Below are 16,363 nucleotides of genomic sequence, written 5' to 3' on the forward strand. Positions count from 1 at the left end.
TTTACTGGGGCTGGGCTAGCGTTTACTGGGTCTGGTGCTGGGCTAGCGTTTACTGGGGCTGGGCTAGTGTTTACTTGGTCTGGTGCTGGGCTAACGTTTACTGGGGCTGGGCTAGCGTTTACTGGGTCTGGTGCTGGGCTAGCGTTTACTGGGGCTGGGCTAGTGTTTACTTGGTCTGGTGCTGGGCTAACGTTTACTGGGGCTGGGCTAGCGTTTACTGGGGCTGGGCTAGTGTTTACTTGGTCTGATGCTGGGCTAACGTTTACTGGGGCTGGGCTAGTGTTTACTGGGGCTGGACTAGTGTTTACTGGTGCTGGGCTAGCGTTTAGTGGTACTTGGGCTGGGCTAGTGTTTACTGGGTCTGGGTCTGGGCTAGTGTTTACTGGGGCTGGGCTAGTGTTTACTGGGGCTGGGCTAGTGTTTACTGGGGCTTGGCTAGTGTTTACTGGGGCTGGGCTAGTGTTTACTGGGGCTGGGTTAGTGTTTACTGGGGCTTGGCTGGTGTTTACTGGGGCTGGACTAGTGTTTACTGGGGCTGGGGTAGTGTGTATTGGTACTTGGGCTGGGCTAGTGTTTACTGGGGTTTGGGCTGAGCTAGTTTTTACTGGGGCTGAGCTAGTGTTTACTGGGGCTGGGCTAGTGTTTACTGGGGCTTGGGCTGAGCTAGTGTTAGCTCAGGTACACAGTACATACAGGTCTCATTTTGCCTACCAGGTACTCACATCCACCTGTTATGAATGACCTTTCATTAGTTATATACAGCATAGAAAAGAGATGATGAGACTGCTCTTAAAGCAATGATGAGGCTAACATGCTTGTGCTGTTAACTCAGGAGACTATGAGCAGTAACACATTAAGTATTAACAATGATTTACAGTAGGATTTTTTCCCCTGTGTTATTTGGTGCCAATGTTTCAAAGTCAAGCATATGAGCAGGGACCAGGCATCAATAAAAATAAAAAAAGTTTTATTATTTTATATATACTGTATAATCATCAGATTAGGAGATGATGTAGGGGTCCACGTTGGTAACTGGGGGGCCCTGCCTTGATTGGGTAACTGATTAATATATATTTTTTTTATAAGGTACATAATAAATGAATGTTACTGGGCCAGTAACATCATTATTATTTATTTTAATATAGTATTTAACATCATTATTTATTTTAATATGTTTTTATCCAACCACAGGAGCCCGCTCTCACTGTTAAAAAATGTGTGCAAGTCCTAAAAACGCCTCTGCTCAACTGTAGCCTAAGCCACATTGCAAATGTTATTATGGCTTTATTAGAAAGGGCTTTTCCTTCAACAGAAAATTCACCACACATCGAGATGTATCTTGGTGCACGGATTTGTTTGCAAAAAGGATGGTGTGCCGGGAAAGAGGCCTATGATTTCTTAATCCGGCCCTGCGTATGAGACTCATATTTTTAAATGAACTAAGATAAGACCTGTACTGACAAGCTGTAGATCTTATTCCAAGAAGATTGGAAATATTTTTTTCTCCCATTGCAGCCCTGAATCCAATTTTAAGATTTTTGTTGGTTTCCAAGTAATATTATTGCTGGCTGTAAAAGTTGATAAGTCGCTGGTCGTAGGATGTTATTTATGATACTGGATAGAAAAAAACGGGTAATGTAAGGAGGACATAATCTGACACACACCGACTCGCACATCGAGAAATACTCACCTGTTTGTGTGCATGCGTGTGTGACTGAGCCAGGAAGCATGGCCATGCGCGTGTGTGCCAGCAACCTTATAGTCCAACATAAACATAGGCAATCTGTCTGATTTCTGTTTTCTCTTACTAATTGTATCAGTGAAATAGCTGGGGGTACTTGGGTTCTGCAGGGCACAATGTTGTGGAATGTCGAGATAGAAATACTCACTGTGGAGTAAATATGCGTCTCTGACATAGAATAAGGAAGCATGTCAGTTTTATTCATGACATGTCTATCTGCAATGTTCCACGTTTTGCTTACTGAATGTGGCTCGGGTCTAGAAAACATTCAGTTACACAGCTATAGAATGAGCTCCATCTATAGTGGAAAACATCATAATCATCTCCTAAGGAAAGGTGATGAGGAAAGGATTTAGGCTATTGGGATTCACCCTGCTGGTTGGGTCTGGTCTGGTGTTGATCCTCACTCCTCTCCCCCCCGACAGAGAATGCAGGGTTCCGTGCCAAGATGTATGACATCACTCAGCACCCCTTCTTCAAACGGGGTATCGCTGTGCTGGTTTTGGCCCAGTCAGTGCTGCTGTCTGTCAAGGTGAGGCTGTCTGATGTAGACATACATTTTCTATCTACTAGCGATGTGTTGCTCAGCTATTTTCTTACCTGCAGTACACCCATCCGCAATTTCACAGAATTGACCCGGACCCCTCGGCCCGATGTAATACAGTGAAAATCAAGGTTGCAATCAATTCAAGTTGAAGTCAGTCAATTCAAGAAGTAAACTGAAATTTTGAATCAATAATTTAAAAAAGGGGCGTCTACACTGAGTGTAGAAAACATTAGGAACACCTGCTCTTTCCATGACATAGACTGACCAGGTGAATCCAGGGAAAGCTATGATCCCTTATTGATGTCACTTATTAAATCCACTTCAATCAGTGTAGATGAAGGGGAGGAGACAGGTTAAATGTTTAAGCATTGAGACATGGATTGTATATGTGTGCCATTTAGAGGGTGAATGGGCAAGACAAAATATTAAACTGCCTTTGAACGGGGTATGATAGTAGGTGCCAGGTCACCGGTTTGCAACAAGAACTGCAACACTGCTGGGTTTTTCACAGTCAACAGTTTCTCGTGTGTATCAAGAATGGTCCACCACCCAAAGGACATCCAGCCAACTTGACACAACTGTGGGAAGCATTTGAGTCAACATGGGCCAGCATCCCTGTGGAACGCTTTCGACACCTTGTAGAGTCCCTAACCCAACTAATTGAGTCTGTTCCGAGGGCAAAAGGGTGCGCATCTCAATATTAGGACGGTGTTCCTAATGTTTTGTACACTCAGTGTATTTTAAGTGACGCTAGCCTCAATAAACGCGATGAATTTCAACCCGTGCATCACTATATACTATCAATTAAGTTGAGCTTAAAGAGGGAGATTTAAGAGTGGTGCTGGATTGTGCTCAACGTCAGCTTTTATGTGAAATGTGTGTGTTTCAGTGGGACGTAGATGACCCAGTAACAATGCCACTTGCTACCATGTCAGTGGTCTTCACCATTATCTTTGTGTTAGAGGTAAGAGTCTGGGTGCATGTCAATGGGACATTTGCATGGAATACTATGCACATGGATCTCAAGGCAGGATTGCCCTGTGTGACATATGTAGAGTATTATAAAAGCAATGTGACTACAATGCGAATGGATTTTGTTGTCGTGGTAACCAGGTGACGATGAAGTTCATAGCTATGTCCCCGGCGGGGTACTGGCAGAGCAGACGGAACCGCTACGATTTACTGGTGACAATACTGGGAGTCATCTGGATAGTCTTGCACTTTGCTCTACTGGTGAGGGGACACACACACACACACACACACACACACACAGTATAAATACAGATATACAAGCTATTCTTTACAACACTTGTTCTTTCCTGGAACTAGTGCATTCTCTAACAACTATTCTGTACTTCTTTCGAGTTATGACTAAATATATTGTGAAGATTAGTGTATAATTAGTAAATGGCTGATCACAGTGTTCTCCTGCAGAATGCATATACTTACATGATGGGCACCTGTGTGATCGTCTTCAGGTTCTTCACCATCTGTGGGAAGCATGTAAGTATAGCCCACTGTAAGCCTAATGGAACTTATTACAGAACGAAACTGTTAAAAATATTTTTTCCCTATTTACTAGCTTACCCAGCAGGCAAAAAAACAATTTAGAGTTGTAAACTGTTTTTCTGGTTGAATACATCATATAACTAAAATTACAACCATCTGTTACAACCTCAGTTTTTTTGTTGTTGTTGCTGGTTGCTAAAACAGGGGATAACAAAACTCCTGTAACCATTTTGCCCGCTGGGCGGTCTCTTTAATGCTATAATCTGTCTGTAGGTGACTCTGAAGATGCTACTGCTGACCGTCGTGGTCAGTATGTATAAAAGCTTCTTCATCATCGTGGGAATGTTCCTCCTCCTCCTCTGCTACGCCTTCGCTGGAGTCGTCCTATTCGGAACCGTCAAATACGGAGAGAACATCAACAGGCGAGTGGCTTATTCCCCTTTCTTTCCTTTCTGTTTTTATCCCCTTTTTTTTTTTTTACCTCTTTCACACTTATTCCTTGTCCTCTGTCTCTTTCCTAACTTCAACTCTTCTTCCCATTCCTCCTAGTCTTCCTCCTTCCTTTCTTCCTTTTTACCTTTCACCTCTCCTTTCATTTCCCCGACTCTGCTCCCCTCTCATTCTCCTTTCTCGTCATCATTTATCCTATCTTCCACATGGTTAGCTCTCTGATTACTGTAGAGATGTGAAGAGCAAGTGTCACTCATTCGGTTTGTGGTACCATCACAGCGTCCTCTAGTGGAGAAATGGTGGGAGTTTGACAAGTCTGCAGCCACACCGTTGACTCATTCTCTCTAAAGTATGTGTGTGTGTGTGTGTGTGTGTGAGCTACTTTATTTGTTTACATTTTTTTCTCAATGACAGGCATGCTAACTTCTCCACGGCAGGCAAGGCCATCACGGTTCTGTTCCGTATTGTCACTGGGGAAGACTGGAATAAGATCATGCATGACTGCATGGTAAGAGCTGGTCTATTTCATTTTTTCATATGTACACGGCAGCGTCTTCAGGGGAAACTAGTCAAGACGTACAAAACAGAAAGCGTAGTGTAATACGTAAAAAGCACAAGACAAAGTCAGGTCTAAATGGTAACCATGTAGAAAAAGAGGCATTTCTCAACATAGACTTCTTCGGGAAAAAAGGGATATACTGTTACAGTATTATTTCAAGTAAACAAACCAAAGTTCATGACTCGAGAGGTTTTTTATTTTTTATTGTTCAGTTTATATGTCTGCTCGATATAGATATAATACAATGTACACTGAACAATATAAACGCAACATGCAACAATTTCAACGTTTTTACTGCATTACATTCATATAAGGAAATCATTCAATTGAAATAAATTCATTAGGCCCTAATCTATGGATGTCACATGACTGGGAATACAGATATGAAAAAGGTAGGGGCGTCGATATAAAAAACAGTCAGTATCTGTTGTGACCAACATTTGCCTCATGCAGAGCGGCACACCTCCTTCGCATAGAGTTGATCAGGCTGTTGATTGTGGCCTGTGGAATGTTGTCCCACTCCTCTTCAATTGCTGGATATTGGCGGGAACTGGAACACACTGTCTGTTGTACATGTCGATCTAGAGCATCATCCCACTTAATAGACAGGTTGAAAGCTGCTTGTTGGATGTGTCTCTGCCTTGACGTTTGTCGTTGTCTGACTGGCCGGTGTTACCCGAAGTTCACCAGGGGAGCCATCGGCTCCCTCTCCTCCCCCATCTGATAGTGGAGTCGAAGGAGCACAGCAAGAGGACCATGCCAATCAATGATGGTCGCATGTCACGAGCCGTGGATTCCGAAGACAGCGGCCTCCCGCAAAGCAGGATACATTCCCAACGAGTGGCCCGGAGCAGATACAAACAATTTATAGTTTTGCGACTTTGGAGCCTGATCTTCCCGTAACTTGTCGCTGGGGGTACCTGTGTCTGCGTCCGCTGTGCCAACTCTTTCCACTACGACTTTGAAGTTAACATCGGCAACCTTCCGTCCCTGCTCTGGATCATGTGGGGCTTCTCCATCTGTCAAAGGCCTGCACCAGACGCCAGGAGCTACGGGCTCAAGTTATCCTGCATTTCGCCCGTCCTTAAAAGGTTCTCCGGATCCTGTGAAGTGTGGGAGTGGGCGAATTTCCTCATCCTTCTCGCCAGACGCGATTTTGGTTAGCTCCATGGTAAGAAATGTGACTGTTCCTGGTGCAAAAACACTGTCCTATCCCGGAGCTCGAGTAAATGACATTACTCAGCTGCTCCCGAATGTTCTACACCAGTGCATGGAAATTGATTCTATCGTAGTCCATGTGGGTTTTAATGACATTATTAAGGGCAGCTCTGAACAGTTGAAACTGGATTTTAAAGAACTGATTGACTCTCTGCCAGACACTAATTGAAGACCCATCATATCTGGCCCTGTGCCCTCTCTGAATCGTGCCATTGAACGCTTTAGCAGGATTCTTTCTCTTCACAACTGAATACATGATTATTGCAGCTCAATGGGTGTCACTTTTGTTGACAATTTCAATATCTTTTGGAAACGAAACACGTTTTATAAATAGGATGGGATCCACCCAAATCATTTGGGTTCCTGGATCCTTTCACATCATTATAAGGCTGCGTTGAGACAATAATTTACCAATTACCCAGGCCCAACTCAGTTAATTCCTACCATTGTGTCGCTGACTTGTCATAATACTTTAGAAAATGTACATTAGCCCAGGGGCATTGGTAGACACAATGTAAGTAACCTAACTTATGTCCCTCCAACCAATTGTGTGTTTTTCTGTGTTATTTGTAACTTATTTTTTTACATAATGTTTCTGCCACTGTCTCTTATGACTGAAAAGAGCTTCTAGATATCAGGACTGAAAATCTCAGAAATTCGCATAAGAAAGAGACGGAGATATCGGGGACGTAGGTTGGGGTGCCTTGTAAGGATCCAACGGAGAGTGAGTAATCTGCCTCTACCATCAGTCCTATTAGACAACGTACAATCATTGGATAACAAAATAGACGAGCTACAATCATGAATATCCTGCCAACGGGACATAAAAAACTGTAATATCTTATGTTTCACCGAGTTGTGGCTAAACGACGACATGAATAACATACAGCTGGCGTGGTTTACGCGGCATCAGCAAGATACAACAGCCGCCTCCGGTAAGACAAGGGATGGCGGTCTGTGTATATTTGTAAACATTAGCTGGTGCACGAAATCTAATATTAAGGAAGTCTCGAGGTTTTGCTCACCTGAAGTAGAGTATCTCATGATAAGCTGTAGACCACACCATTTAGAGAGTTTTTGTCTATATTTTTCGTAGCTGTCTATTTACCACCACAAACCGATGCTTGCACTAAAACCGCACTCAATGAGCTACATTAGGCCACAAGCAAACAGGAAAACGCTCACCCAGAGGCGGAGCTCCTAGTGGCCGGGGACGTTAATGCGGGGAAACTTAAATCCTTTTTACCTAATTTCTACCAGCATGTTAAATGTGCAAACAGAGGGGAAAAGACCACCTCTAGACCACCTTTACTCCACACACAGAGACGCATACAAGCTCTCCCTCACCCTCCATTTGACAAATCTGACAATAATTATATCTTCCTGATGCATGTGTACAAGCAAAAACTAAAGCAGGAAACACCAGTGACTCAGTGGTCAGATGAAGCTGATGCTAAGCTACAGGACTGTTTTGCTAGCACAGACTGGAATATGTTCCGGGATTCTTCCGATGGCATTGAGGAGTGCACCACATCAGTCACTGGCTTCATCAACAAGAGCAGCGATTACGTCGTCACAACAGTGACTGTACGTACGTACCCCAACAAGAAGCCATGGATTACAGGCAACATTCGCGCTGAGCTAAAGGGTAGAGCTGCCTCTTTCAAGGAGCGGGACTCTAACCCGGACACTTATAAGACATCCCTCTATGCCCTCCGACGAACCATCAAACAGGCAAAGCATCAATACAGGACTAAGATTGAATCGTACTACACCGGCTCCGATGCTCGTCGGATGTGGCAGGACTTGCAAACTATTACAGACTACAAAGGGAAGCACAACCGCGAACTGCCCAGTGACAAGAGCCTACCAGACAATCTAAATTACTTCTATTCTCACTTCGAGGCAAGCAACACTGAAACATGCTTGAGAGCATCAGCTGGTCCAGACGACTGTGTGATCACGCTGTCCATAGCCGATGTGAGTAAGACCTTTAAACAGGTCAACATTCACAAGGCCGCAGGGCCAGACAGATTACCAGGACGTGCAATGTTATTCATTGACTACAGCTCAGTGTTCAATACCATAGTGCCCTCAAAGCTCATCACTAAGCTTACGACCCTGGGACTAAACACCTCCCTCTGCAACTGGATCCTGGACTTCCTGATGAGCCACCCCCCAGGTGTTAAGGGTAGGTAACAACACATCTGCCACACTGATCCTCAACACGGGGGTCCCTCAGGGGTGCGTTCTCAGTCCCCTCCGGTACTCCCTGTTCACTCATGACTGCATGGCCAGGCACGACTCCAACACCATCATTAAGTTTGCCGACAACACAACAGTGGTAGGCCTGATCAACGATGAGACAACCTATAAGGAGGAGGTCAGAAACCTGGCCGTGTGGTGCCAGAATAACAACCTCTCCCTCAAAGTGATCAAGAGGAAGGAGATGATTGTGTACTACAGGAAAAGGAGGATCAAGCACGCCCCCATTCTCATCGACGGGGCTGTAGTGGAGCAGGTTGAGAGCTTCAAGTTCTTTGGTGTCCAAATCACCCACAAACTATCATGGTCCAAGCACACAAAGATAGTTGTGAAGAGGGCACGACCATTCCTATTCCCACTCAGGAGACTAAAAAGATTTTGCATGGGTCCTCATCCTCAAAAAGTTCTACAGTTGCACCATCGAGAGCATCCTGACTGGTTGCATCACTGCCTGGTATGGCAACTGCTCGGCCTCCGACCGCAAGGACCTACAGTGTGTACGGACCAGTACATCATTGGGGCCAAGCTTCCTGCCGTCCAGGACCTCTATACCAGACGGTGTCAGAGGAAGGCCCTAAAAATTGTCAAAGACTCCAGCCACCCTAGTCATAGACTGTTCTCGTGCTACCGCATGGCAAGCGGTACCGGAGTGACAAGTCTAGGTCCAAAAGGCTTCTTAAATGCTTCTACCCCCAAGCCATAAGACTCCTGAACAGCTAATCAAATGGCTACCCAGACTATTTGTGTTAACCCCCCCCCCTCCTATATTATGCTGATGCTACTTTCTGTTTATTATCTATGCATAGTCACTTTAACTCTACCTACATGTACATATTGCCTCAACTAACCTGTGCCCCACACATTGACTCTCTACCAGTACCCCCTGTATATAGCCTCGCAACTATTATTTTACTGCTGTTCTTTAATTATTTAAATGTTTTACTTCTCTATTTTTTACTTAACACTTATTTTTCTTAAAACTGCATTGTTGGTTAAGGCATTGTAAGTAAGCATTTCACTGTCAGGTCTACACCTGTTGTATTCAGTGCATGTGACAAATAACATTTGATTAGATTTTTCAGACTGCCCTGAATGCCTCTGCTGATCCTGCAGCTATTGTGTGCAGTAATCAGGTGCCTATGAACCAGAGTTATACTCTTAGCACTGAGGCGGTGTGCCCTAGTAGGAAGTCCACTGTGCGCAGCTCACCCTGCACTAATATAAATAACATGAGCATGTCTACTTCTGCAATGCTTCCCAGTAAAGCAATTCAAACAATCAAGCATCCAAGAAAATGCAAAACAATTGCCCAGGTTAACAAAGAGCTGCAGTTAGTTTCAGAGTGGGTGGCAAGGGTCCTAAACATTTCAAAAACTAAAAGCATTGTATTTGGGACAAATCATTCACTAAACACTAAACCACAACTTAATCCTGTAATATATTATGTGGAAATTGAGCACGTTGAGGTGACTAAACTGCTTGGAGTAACCCTGGATTTTAAACTGTCATGGTCAAAAAATTTTGATATAACAGTAGCTAAGGTGGTGAGAAGTCTTACCATAATAAAGTGCTGCTCTACCTTTTTAACAGCAATATCACCAAGGCAGGACCTACAGGCCCTAGTTTTGTCTCACCTGGACTACTCTTCAGTTGTGTGGTCAGGTGGCACAAAGAGGGACCTCTGAAAATTACAATTGGCTCAGAACAGGGCAGCACGGCTGGCGAGATGAAATGTCATGTAATATTTTAAATTGTATATACAGTGCATTCAGAAAGTATTCAGACCCCTTGACTTTTTCCACATTTTGATACACTACAGCCTTATTCTAAAATTGATTTAAAAAATACATTCCCATCAATGCCCCACAATGCCCCATAATGACAAAGCAAAAACAGGTTTTAGAAATGTTTGCTAATTGATAAAAAAATACAAAACTGAAATACCACATTTCATAAGAATTCAGACCCTTTTACTCAGTACTTGAACCTTCAGTACCTTCGGCAGCGATTACAGCCTCAAGTCTTCTAGGGTATGGCGCTACAAGCTTGCACACCTGTATTTGGGGAATTTCTCCCATTCTTCTCAGCAGACCGTCTCAAGCTCTGTCAGGTTGGATGGTGAAGGTCGCTGCACAGCTATTTTCAGGTCTCTCCAGAGATGTTCGATCGGGTTCAAGTCCGGGCTCTGGCTGGGCCACTCAAGGACATTCAGAGACTTGTCCCTAAGCCACTACTGTATTGTCTTAGCTGTGTGCTTAGGGTCATTGTCCATTTGGAAGGTGAACCTTCACCCCAGTCTGAGGTCCTGAGCGCTCTAAAGCAGGTTTTCATCAAGGGTCTCTCTGTACTTTGCTCCGTTCATCTTTCCCTCAATCCCGAGTAGTCTCCCAGTCCCCGCTGTTCTGTGAAGGGTGTAATACACAGTGTTGTACAAGATCTTCAGTTTCTTGGCAATTGCTCGCATGGAATAGCCTTCATTTCTCAGAACAAGAATAGTTTTATTGCTTCTTTAATCAGGACAACAGTTTTCAGCTGAGCTAACATAATCGCAAAAGGGTTTTCTAATGATCAATTATCCTTTTAAAATTATAAACTTGGATTAGCTAACATAACGTGCCATTGGAACACAGGAGTGATGGTTTCCAGCTACAATTGTCATTTAAAACATTAACAAGGTCCACACTGTATTTCTGATCAATTTGATGTTATTTTAATGGGGAAAAAATAGCTTTTCTTTAAAAAACAAGGACATTTCTAAGTGACCCCAAATTTTTAAACGGTAGTGTACATGAAGAGCACACTTCTCCGGCGTGCCAGTAGACATTGAAGGTGAGCATTTGCCCACTGAAGTTTGTTTTACGACGCTGAACTGCAGTCAGGTCAAGACCCTGTTGAGGACGACGAGCATGCAGATGAGCTTCCCGGAGAAGGTTCATGACAGTTTGTGCAGAAATTCTTCGGTTGTGCAAACCCACAGTTTCATCAGCTGTCCGGGTGGCTGGTCTCAGACGATGTGTTGTGTGACAAAACTGCACATTTTAGACTGGCCTTTTATTGTCCACGGCACAAGGTGCGCTTGTGTAATGATCATGCTTGTTGATATGCAACACTTGTCAGGTGGATGGATTATCTTGTCAAATGAGAAATTCTCACTAACAGGGATGTAAAGAAATGTGTGCACAAAAGTTGAGAGAAATAAGGTTTTTGTGAGTATAAGTTCGGTCACCTTTTATTCCAGCTCATGAGACCAACATGGGACCAACACTTTACATGTTGCGTTTATATTTTTTGTTCAGTAAATATAATAACACATGCCATTTAGCAGACAGTGTTATCCAAAGCGACTTGCGTGCATACATTTTCACAACGTTGGCCCCCAGCGTAATTAGATAATTAAATATATTTAAATTCTTTCTGTGGGTTCACGTTGTAGTGTGGGGCCTCATGTTGATAACACCGTGTTTGGGATGTTCCCCTCAGGTGCAGCCTCCGTTCTGCACCCCCGATAAGCATCGCTACTGGGAGACGGACTGTGGGAACTACGCAGGGGCACTCATCTACTTTTGCTCCTTCTATGTCATCATTGCTTACATCATGCTCAACCTCCTCGTGGGTAAGTGTGTGTGTGTGCCCTAATCATATAAGCTTGACTTTATAACATTTGAATGAAGCTTTTCCACATGGGGTGTGTGTGCGAGCGTGCGTGTGTGAGCGTGCGTGTGCGTAAGCCACTCACGCGAGGACAATTTCCTGTATCATCGTTCAGGCCCATATTTCATTTCCTGTGGTACGAGACGCACGCGTGTGACTGTCTCATGAAGCACAATAAGCGGTTTAATCTCTCCCCGTGACAGTTTAGCACTGTTATTCCTGACCTCATCATCAAACCTTGCCATGCAGAAATCTGGGTCCACCTGTGTGTCTGTGTGTGTGTGTGTGTGAGTAAGGACATTGGCACAGTCTAAATGAATTTCAGGGGAGTTTAGGAAGTGAGCCAACATCAACTCTAGCTATCCATCTCCCCCTGAATATGATCTGGCATATATATATATATATATATATATATATATATATATATATATATATATATATATACAGTATATATATATATATATATATATATATATATATATATATATATATATATATATATATTATATATATATATATATATCGTTGTGGTTTTATGGACTGTGTCTGATAGAGCAACTTGTCCCTTAGATGCCTATAGTGCTTGATGCTGTTAGTGTTGTAGGGAAATGACTATGTATAACATTTCACCAGTCACCTATCATCCACAATCCATTTACTGAAGGCTATAAACATGTAATTGCAGGTGCCATTAGCGAAGCCCACGTATGGTTCTTCGACCACTCCAATGCTAGTTGGAGAATATGCCATGAAAGGTGTTGTTCCCCAGAAAGAAAAAACAAGAATTGATGCTAGAGAACTAACAAAGGGTCACTGACAATAACCAAAATTAGTTTTAAGAGGGGTGCTGACAATAACCAAAATGGGTTTTAAGAGGGGTGCTGTCAATAACCAAAATGGGTTTTAAGAGGGGTGCTGAAAGACACTCATGGGGGTGTCCACTGAAAGTTGACTAGCAGCAACTGGGACCTAAAAGAGCACCCACTAAAATTTGCCCAAAAAGAGGCAAACAAAAGAAAAAAACACACCAAACTTAGACAGGAAGCAAACCAAAAAGTGGAACAAAACAAAAACAGGGAAGATCAGATAAAGGATTGTTGGTCTAGAAATCCAATTTGGAGAGCCAACTAAAGGTGTTAACTCTCCACGTTTCTCAAGACCACTGGAGCACTGAGCCAGCCACTCTTAAATAGCACCTGGGCCAGCACAGGTAAAGCATCTTTCCACTAACGAGATGACCAACCAGAACAGGTATAATATATACTGACTAACGAGGTGACACCAGTCAGTGCGCCCCACGTGCTAGCGTCCAACTTCGAAATATAAATGGATAAGCCAAATCCTGTAACAAAGGTGATAAATCAAAGTCAGAAAACATAACTGGAGCCATCTCTTTAGTTTTTAAGCCGTAAAAGGCAGTATGGTAGCAAATTCTAGATGTAAATAACTATTGCATGAGATGTCATTGTTGTGTCCCAGACATATCTGCTGGATGTAAGTATACTACATTGAAATGTTCAGACAGGTGAGATAACCCCAGAAATGTGTGTGTTTTGCAGCCATCATCGTGGAGAACTTCTCTCTCTTCTACTCCACTGAGGAGGACCAGCTACTGAGCTACAACGACCTCCGACACTTTCAGATTATCTGGAACAATGTGGATGACAAGAGAGAGGTGAGAGAGAGAGAGGGGGAACCTTGTGGGGAGGTGGAGGAAAGCTGGAGAGATGGATGGCGGGAGAGTGAGAGAAAGGAGAGATAGAGCGGGAGAAACCAACTGATATGATAGGGAAGGAACCATGTGGAGACGCAAGGGTTGGAAGTGGAGAAGAGCCGGAGGGACGGAGGGAGGGAGAGAAAAGTCTGGACAGGTGGGGTGACCTTTATCCACTCTCTCTCAGGGAGTGATCCCAACATCGCGGGTGAAGTTCCTGCTGCGTCTGCTGAGGGGCAGGCTAGAGGTAGACCTGGATAAGGACAAGCTGCTGTTCAAACACATGTGCTATGAGATGGAGAGGCTGCACAACGGAGGGGACGTCACCTTCCACGACGTGCTCAGGTGACAACAGCACGCACACATAGACACACTTTCCACAACGTGCACAGGTGACAACACTAAGCACACATGCTTAATCCTAATATAGTTTTTTTTTGTGTGTGGGGGGGGCTGTATTGTTTCCCTCAGTGTGTTTTCATATTGTTCTGTAGACCTATTTAGTCGTTGTAAAACATGATATAGTTGTCGTTTACTAGGATGTATTTTAGGCCACAGTAACGTATAGAGTGCTCATCTATTCAATCTTCTACCATTCTTTCTCTGCCATGTGCCCCCTGTGTTTCTGCAGTATGTTGTCGTACCGCTCAGTGGATATCAGGAAGTCTCTACAGCTGGAGGAGCTGCTGGCTAGAGAGCAGCTGGAGTACACCATAGAAGAAGAGGTGGCCAAGCAGACCATACGCATGTGGCTCAAGAAGTGCCTCAAACGCATCCGTGCTGTAAGAGGCCCAAACATTAAGAACACCATACTTCATTGACTTGCACCCCCACTCCGTTTGCCTGAAGCACAGCCTCAATTCGTCGGGGCATTCCACAGGGATGCTGGCCCATGTTGACTCCAATGCTTTCCACAGTTGTGTCCAGTTGGCTGGATGTGCTTTGGGTGGTGGATCATGTAGTAACACTTTTTTGGTTACTATATGATTCCATATGTGTTATTTCATAGTTTTAATGTCTTCACTATTATTCTACAATGTAGAAAATAGTAAAAATAAAGAAAAACCCTGGAATGAGGAGGTGTGTCCAAACGTTTGACTCGTACTGTGTATATACAGTATATATTATAATTTTTTACAGACAGATTATTTCACTTATAATTCACTGTATCACAAATCCAGTAGGTCAGAAGTTTACATACACTAAGTTGACTGTGCCTTTAAACAGCTTGGAAAATTCCAGAAAATTATGTCATGGCTTCAGCAGCTTCTGATAGGCTAATTGACATAATTTGAGTGAATTGGAGGTGTACCTGTGGATGTATTTCAAGGCCTACCTTCAAACTCAGTGCCTCTTTGCTTGACATCATGGGAAAATCAAAGGAAATCAGCCAAGACCTCAGAAAAAAAATTGTAGACCTCCACAAATCTGGTTCATCATTGGGAGCAATTTCCAGGCGTAATACCGCTCAGAAAGGAGACGTGTTTTGTCTCCTAGAGATGAACGTACTTTTGTGTGAAAAGTGCAAATCAATCCCAGAACAACAGCAAAGGACCTTGTGAAGATGCTGGACGAAACAGATACAAAAGTATCTATATCCACAGTAAAACCAGTCCTATATCGACATAACCTGAAAGGCCACTCAGCAAGGAAGAAGCCACTGCTCCAAAACCGCCATAGAAAAGCCAGACTAGTTTGCAACTGCACATGGGGACAAAGATCGTACTTTTTGGAGAAATGTCCTCTGGTCTGATGAAACAAAAATAGAACTGTTGGCCATAATGACCATCGTTATGTTTGGAGAAAAAAGGGGGAGACTTGCAAGCCGAAGAACACCATCCAAACCGTGAAGCACGGGGGTGGCAGCATCATGTTGTGGGTGTGCTTTGTTGCAGGAGGGACTGGTGCACTTCACAAAATAGATGGCATCATGAGGTAGGAAAATTCTGAGGATATATTGAAGCAACATCTCAAGACATCAGTCAGGAAGTTAAAGCTTGGTCGCAAATGGGTCTTCCAAATGGACAATGACACCAAGCATACTTCCAAAGTTGTGGCAAAATGGCTTAAGGACAACAAAGTCAAGGTATTGGAGTGGCCATCAGTCCTAACCTCAATTCTTATAGAAAATTTGTGGACAGAACTAAAAAAGCGTTTGCGAGCAAGGAGGCCTACAAACCTGACTCAGTTACAACAGCTCTGTCAGGAGGAATGGGCCAAAATTCACCCAACTTATTGTGGGAAGCTTGTGGAAGACTACCCAAAACGTTTGACCCAAGTTAAACAATGTAAAGGCAATGCTACCAAATACTAATTGAGTGTATGTAAACGTTTGACCCACTGGGAATGTGATGAAAGAAATAAAAGCTCAAATAAATCATTCTCTACTATTATTCTGACATTTCACATTCTTAAAATAAAGTGGTGATCCTAACTGACCTAAGACAGGGAATTTTTACTAGGATTAAATGTCAGGAATTGTGAAAAACTGAGTTTAAATGTATTTGGCTAAGGTGTATGTAAACTTCCGACTTCAACTGTATATACACACACAAACACACACCAGGGGGGGTTGATTGTTCTTGTGGACTTACTGATTTGTGCTGTAAGGTGTTTTGTGAGGACCCGCTGCTTAACAAAACAGTCTGCTGTGCACAGTAGCAGTGTGTGAGGACCCACTGCACTCTCTCTCCTACAGTAACAGCAACA

General features: G+C 43.5%; 1 protein-coding gene across 7 annotated transcripts in view; it reads left to right on the plus strand.

Annotated features, from left to right (window-relative positions):
• Positions 1–16,363, plus strand: part of nalcn (sodium leak channel, non-selective) — a 294,913-nt gene that overhangs the window by 275,088 nt on the left and 3,462 nt on the right. For all 7 annotated transcript variants that reach the window (XM_071341958.1, XM_071341956.1, XM_071341957.1 and 4 more), the window contains 10 exons: positions 2,167–2,273; positions 3,178–3,252; positions 3,402–3,521; positions 3,723–3,791; positions 4,071–4,219; positions 4,662–4,755; positions 11,770–11,902; positions 13,500–13,615; positions 13,842–13,999; positions 14,286–14,436. In XM_071341958.1, the coding sequence (XP_071198059.1) occupies positions 2,167–2,273; positions 3,178–3,252; positions 3,402–3,521; positions 3,723–3,791; positions 4,071–4,219; positions 4,662–4,755; positions 11,770–11,902; positions 13,500–13,615; positions 13,842–13,999; positions 14,286–14,436 (1,172 nt within the window). The remainder of the gene's footprint in view (positions 1–2,166; positions 2,274–3,177; positions 3,253–3,401; positions 3,522–3,722; positions 3,792–4,070; positions 4,220–4,661; positions 4,756–11,769; positions 11,903–13,499; positions 13,616–13,841; positions 14,000–14,285; positions 14,437–16,363) is intronic.

The sequence above is a fragment of the Salvelinus alpinus genome, chromosome 14 (assembly GCF_045679555.1).
Source record: "Salvelinus alpinus chromosome 14, SLU_Salpinus.1, whole genome shotgun sequence".
Lineage (NCBI taxonomy): Eukaryota > Metazoa > Chordata > Actinopteri > Salmoniformes > Salmonidae > Salvelinus > Salvelinus alpinus.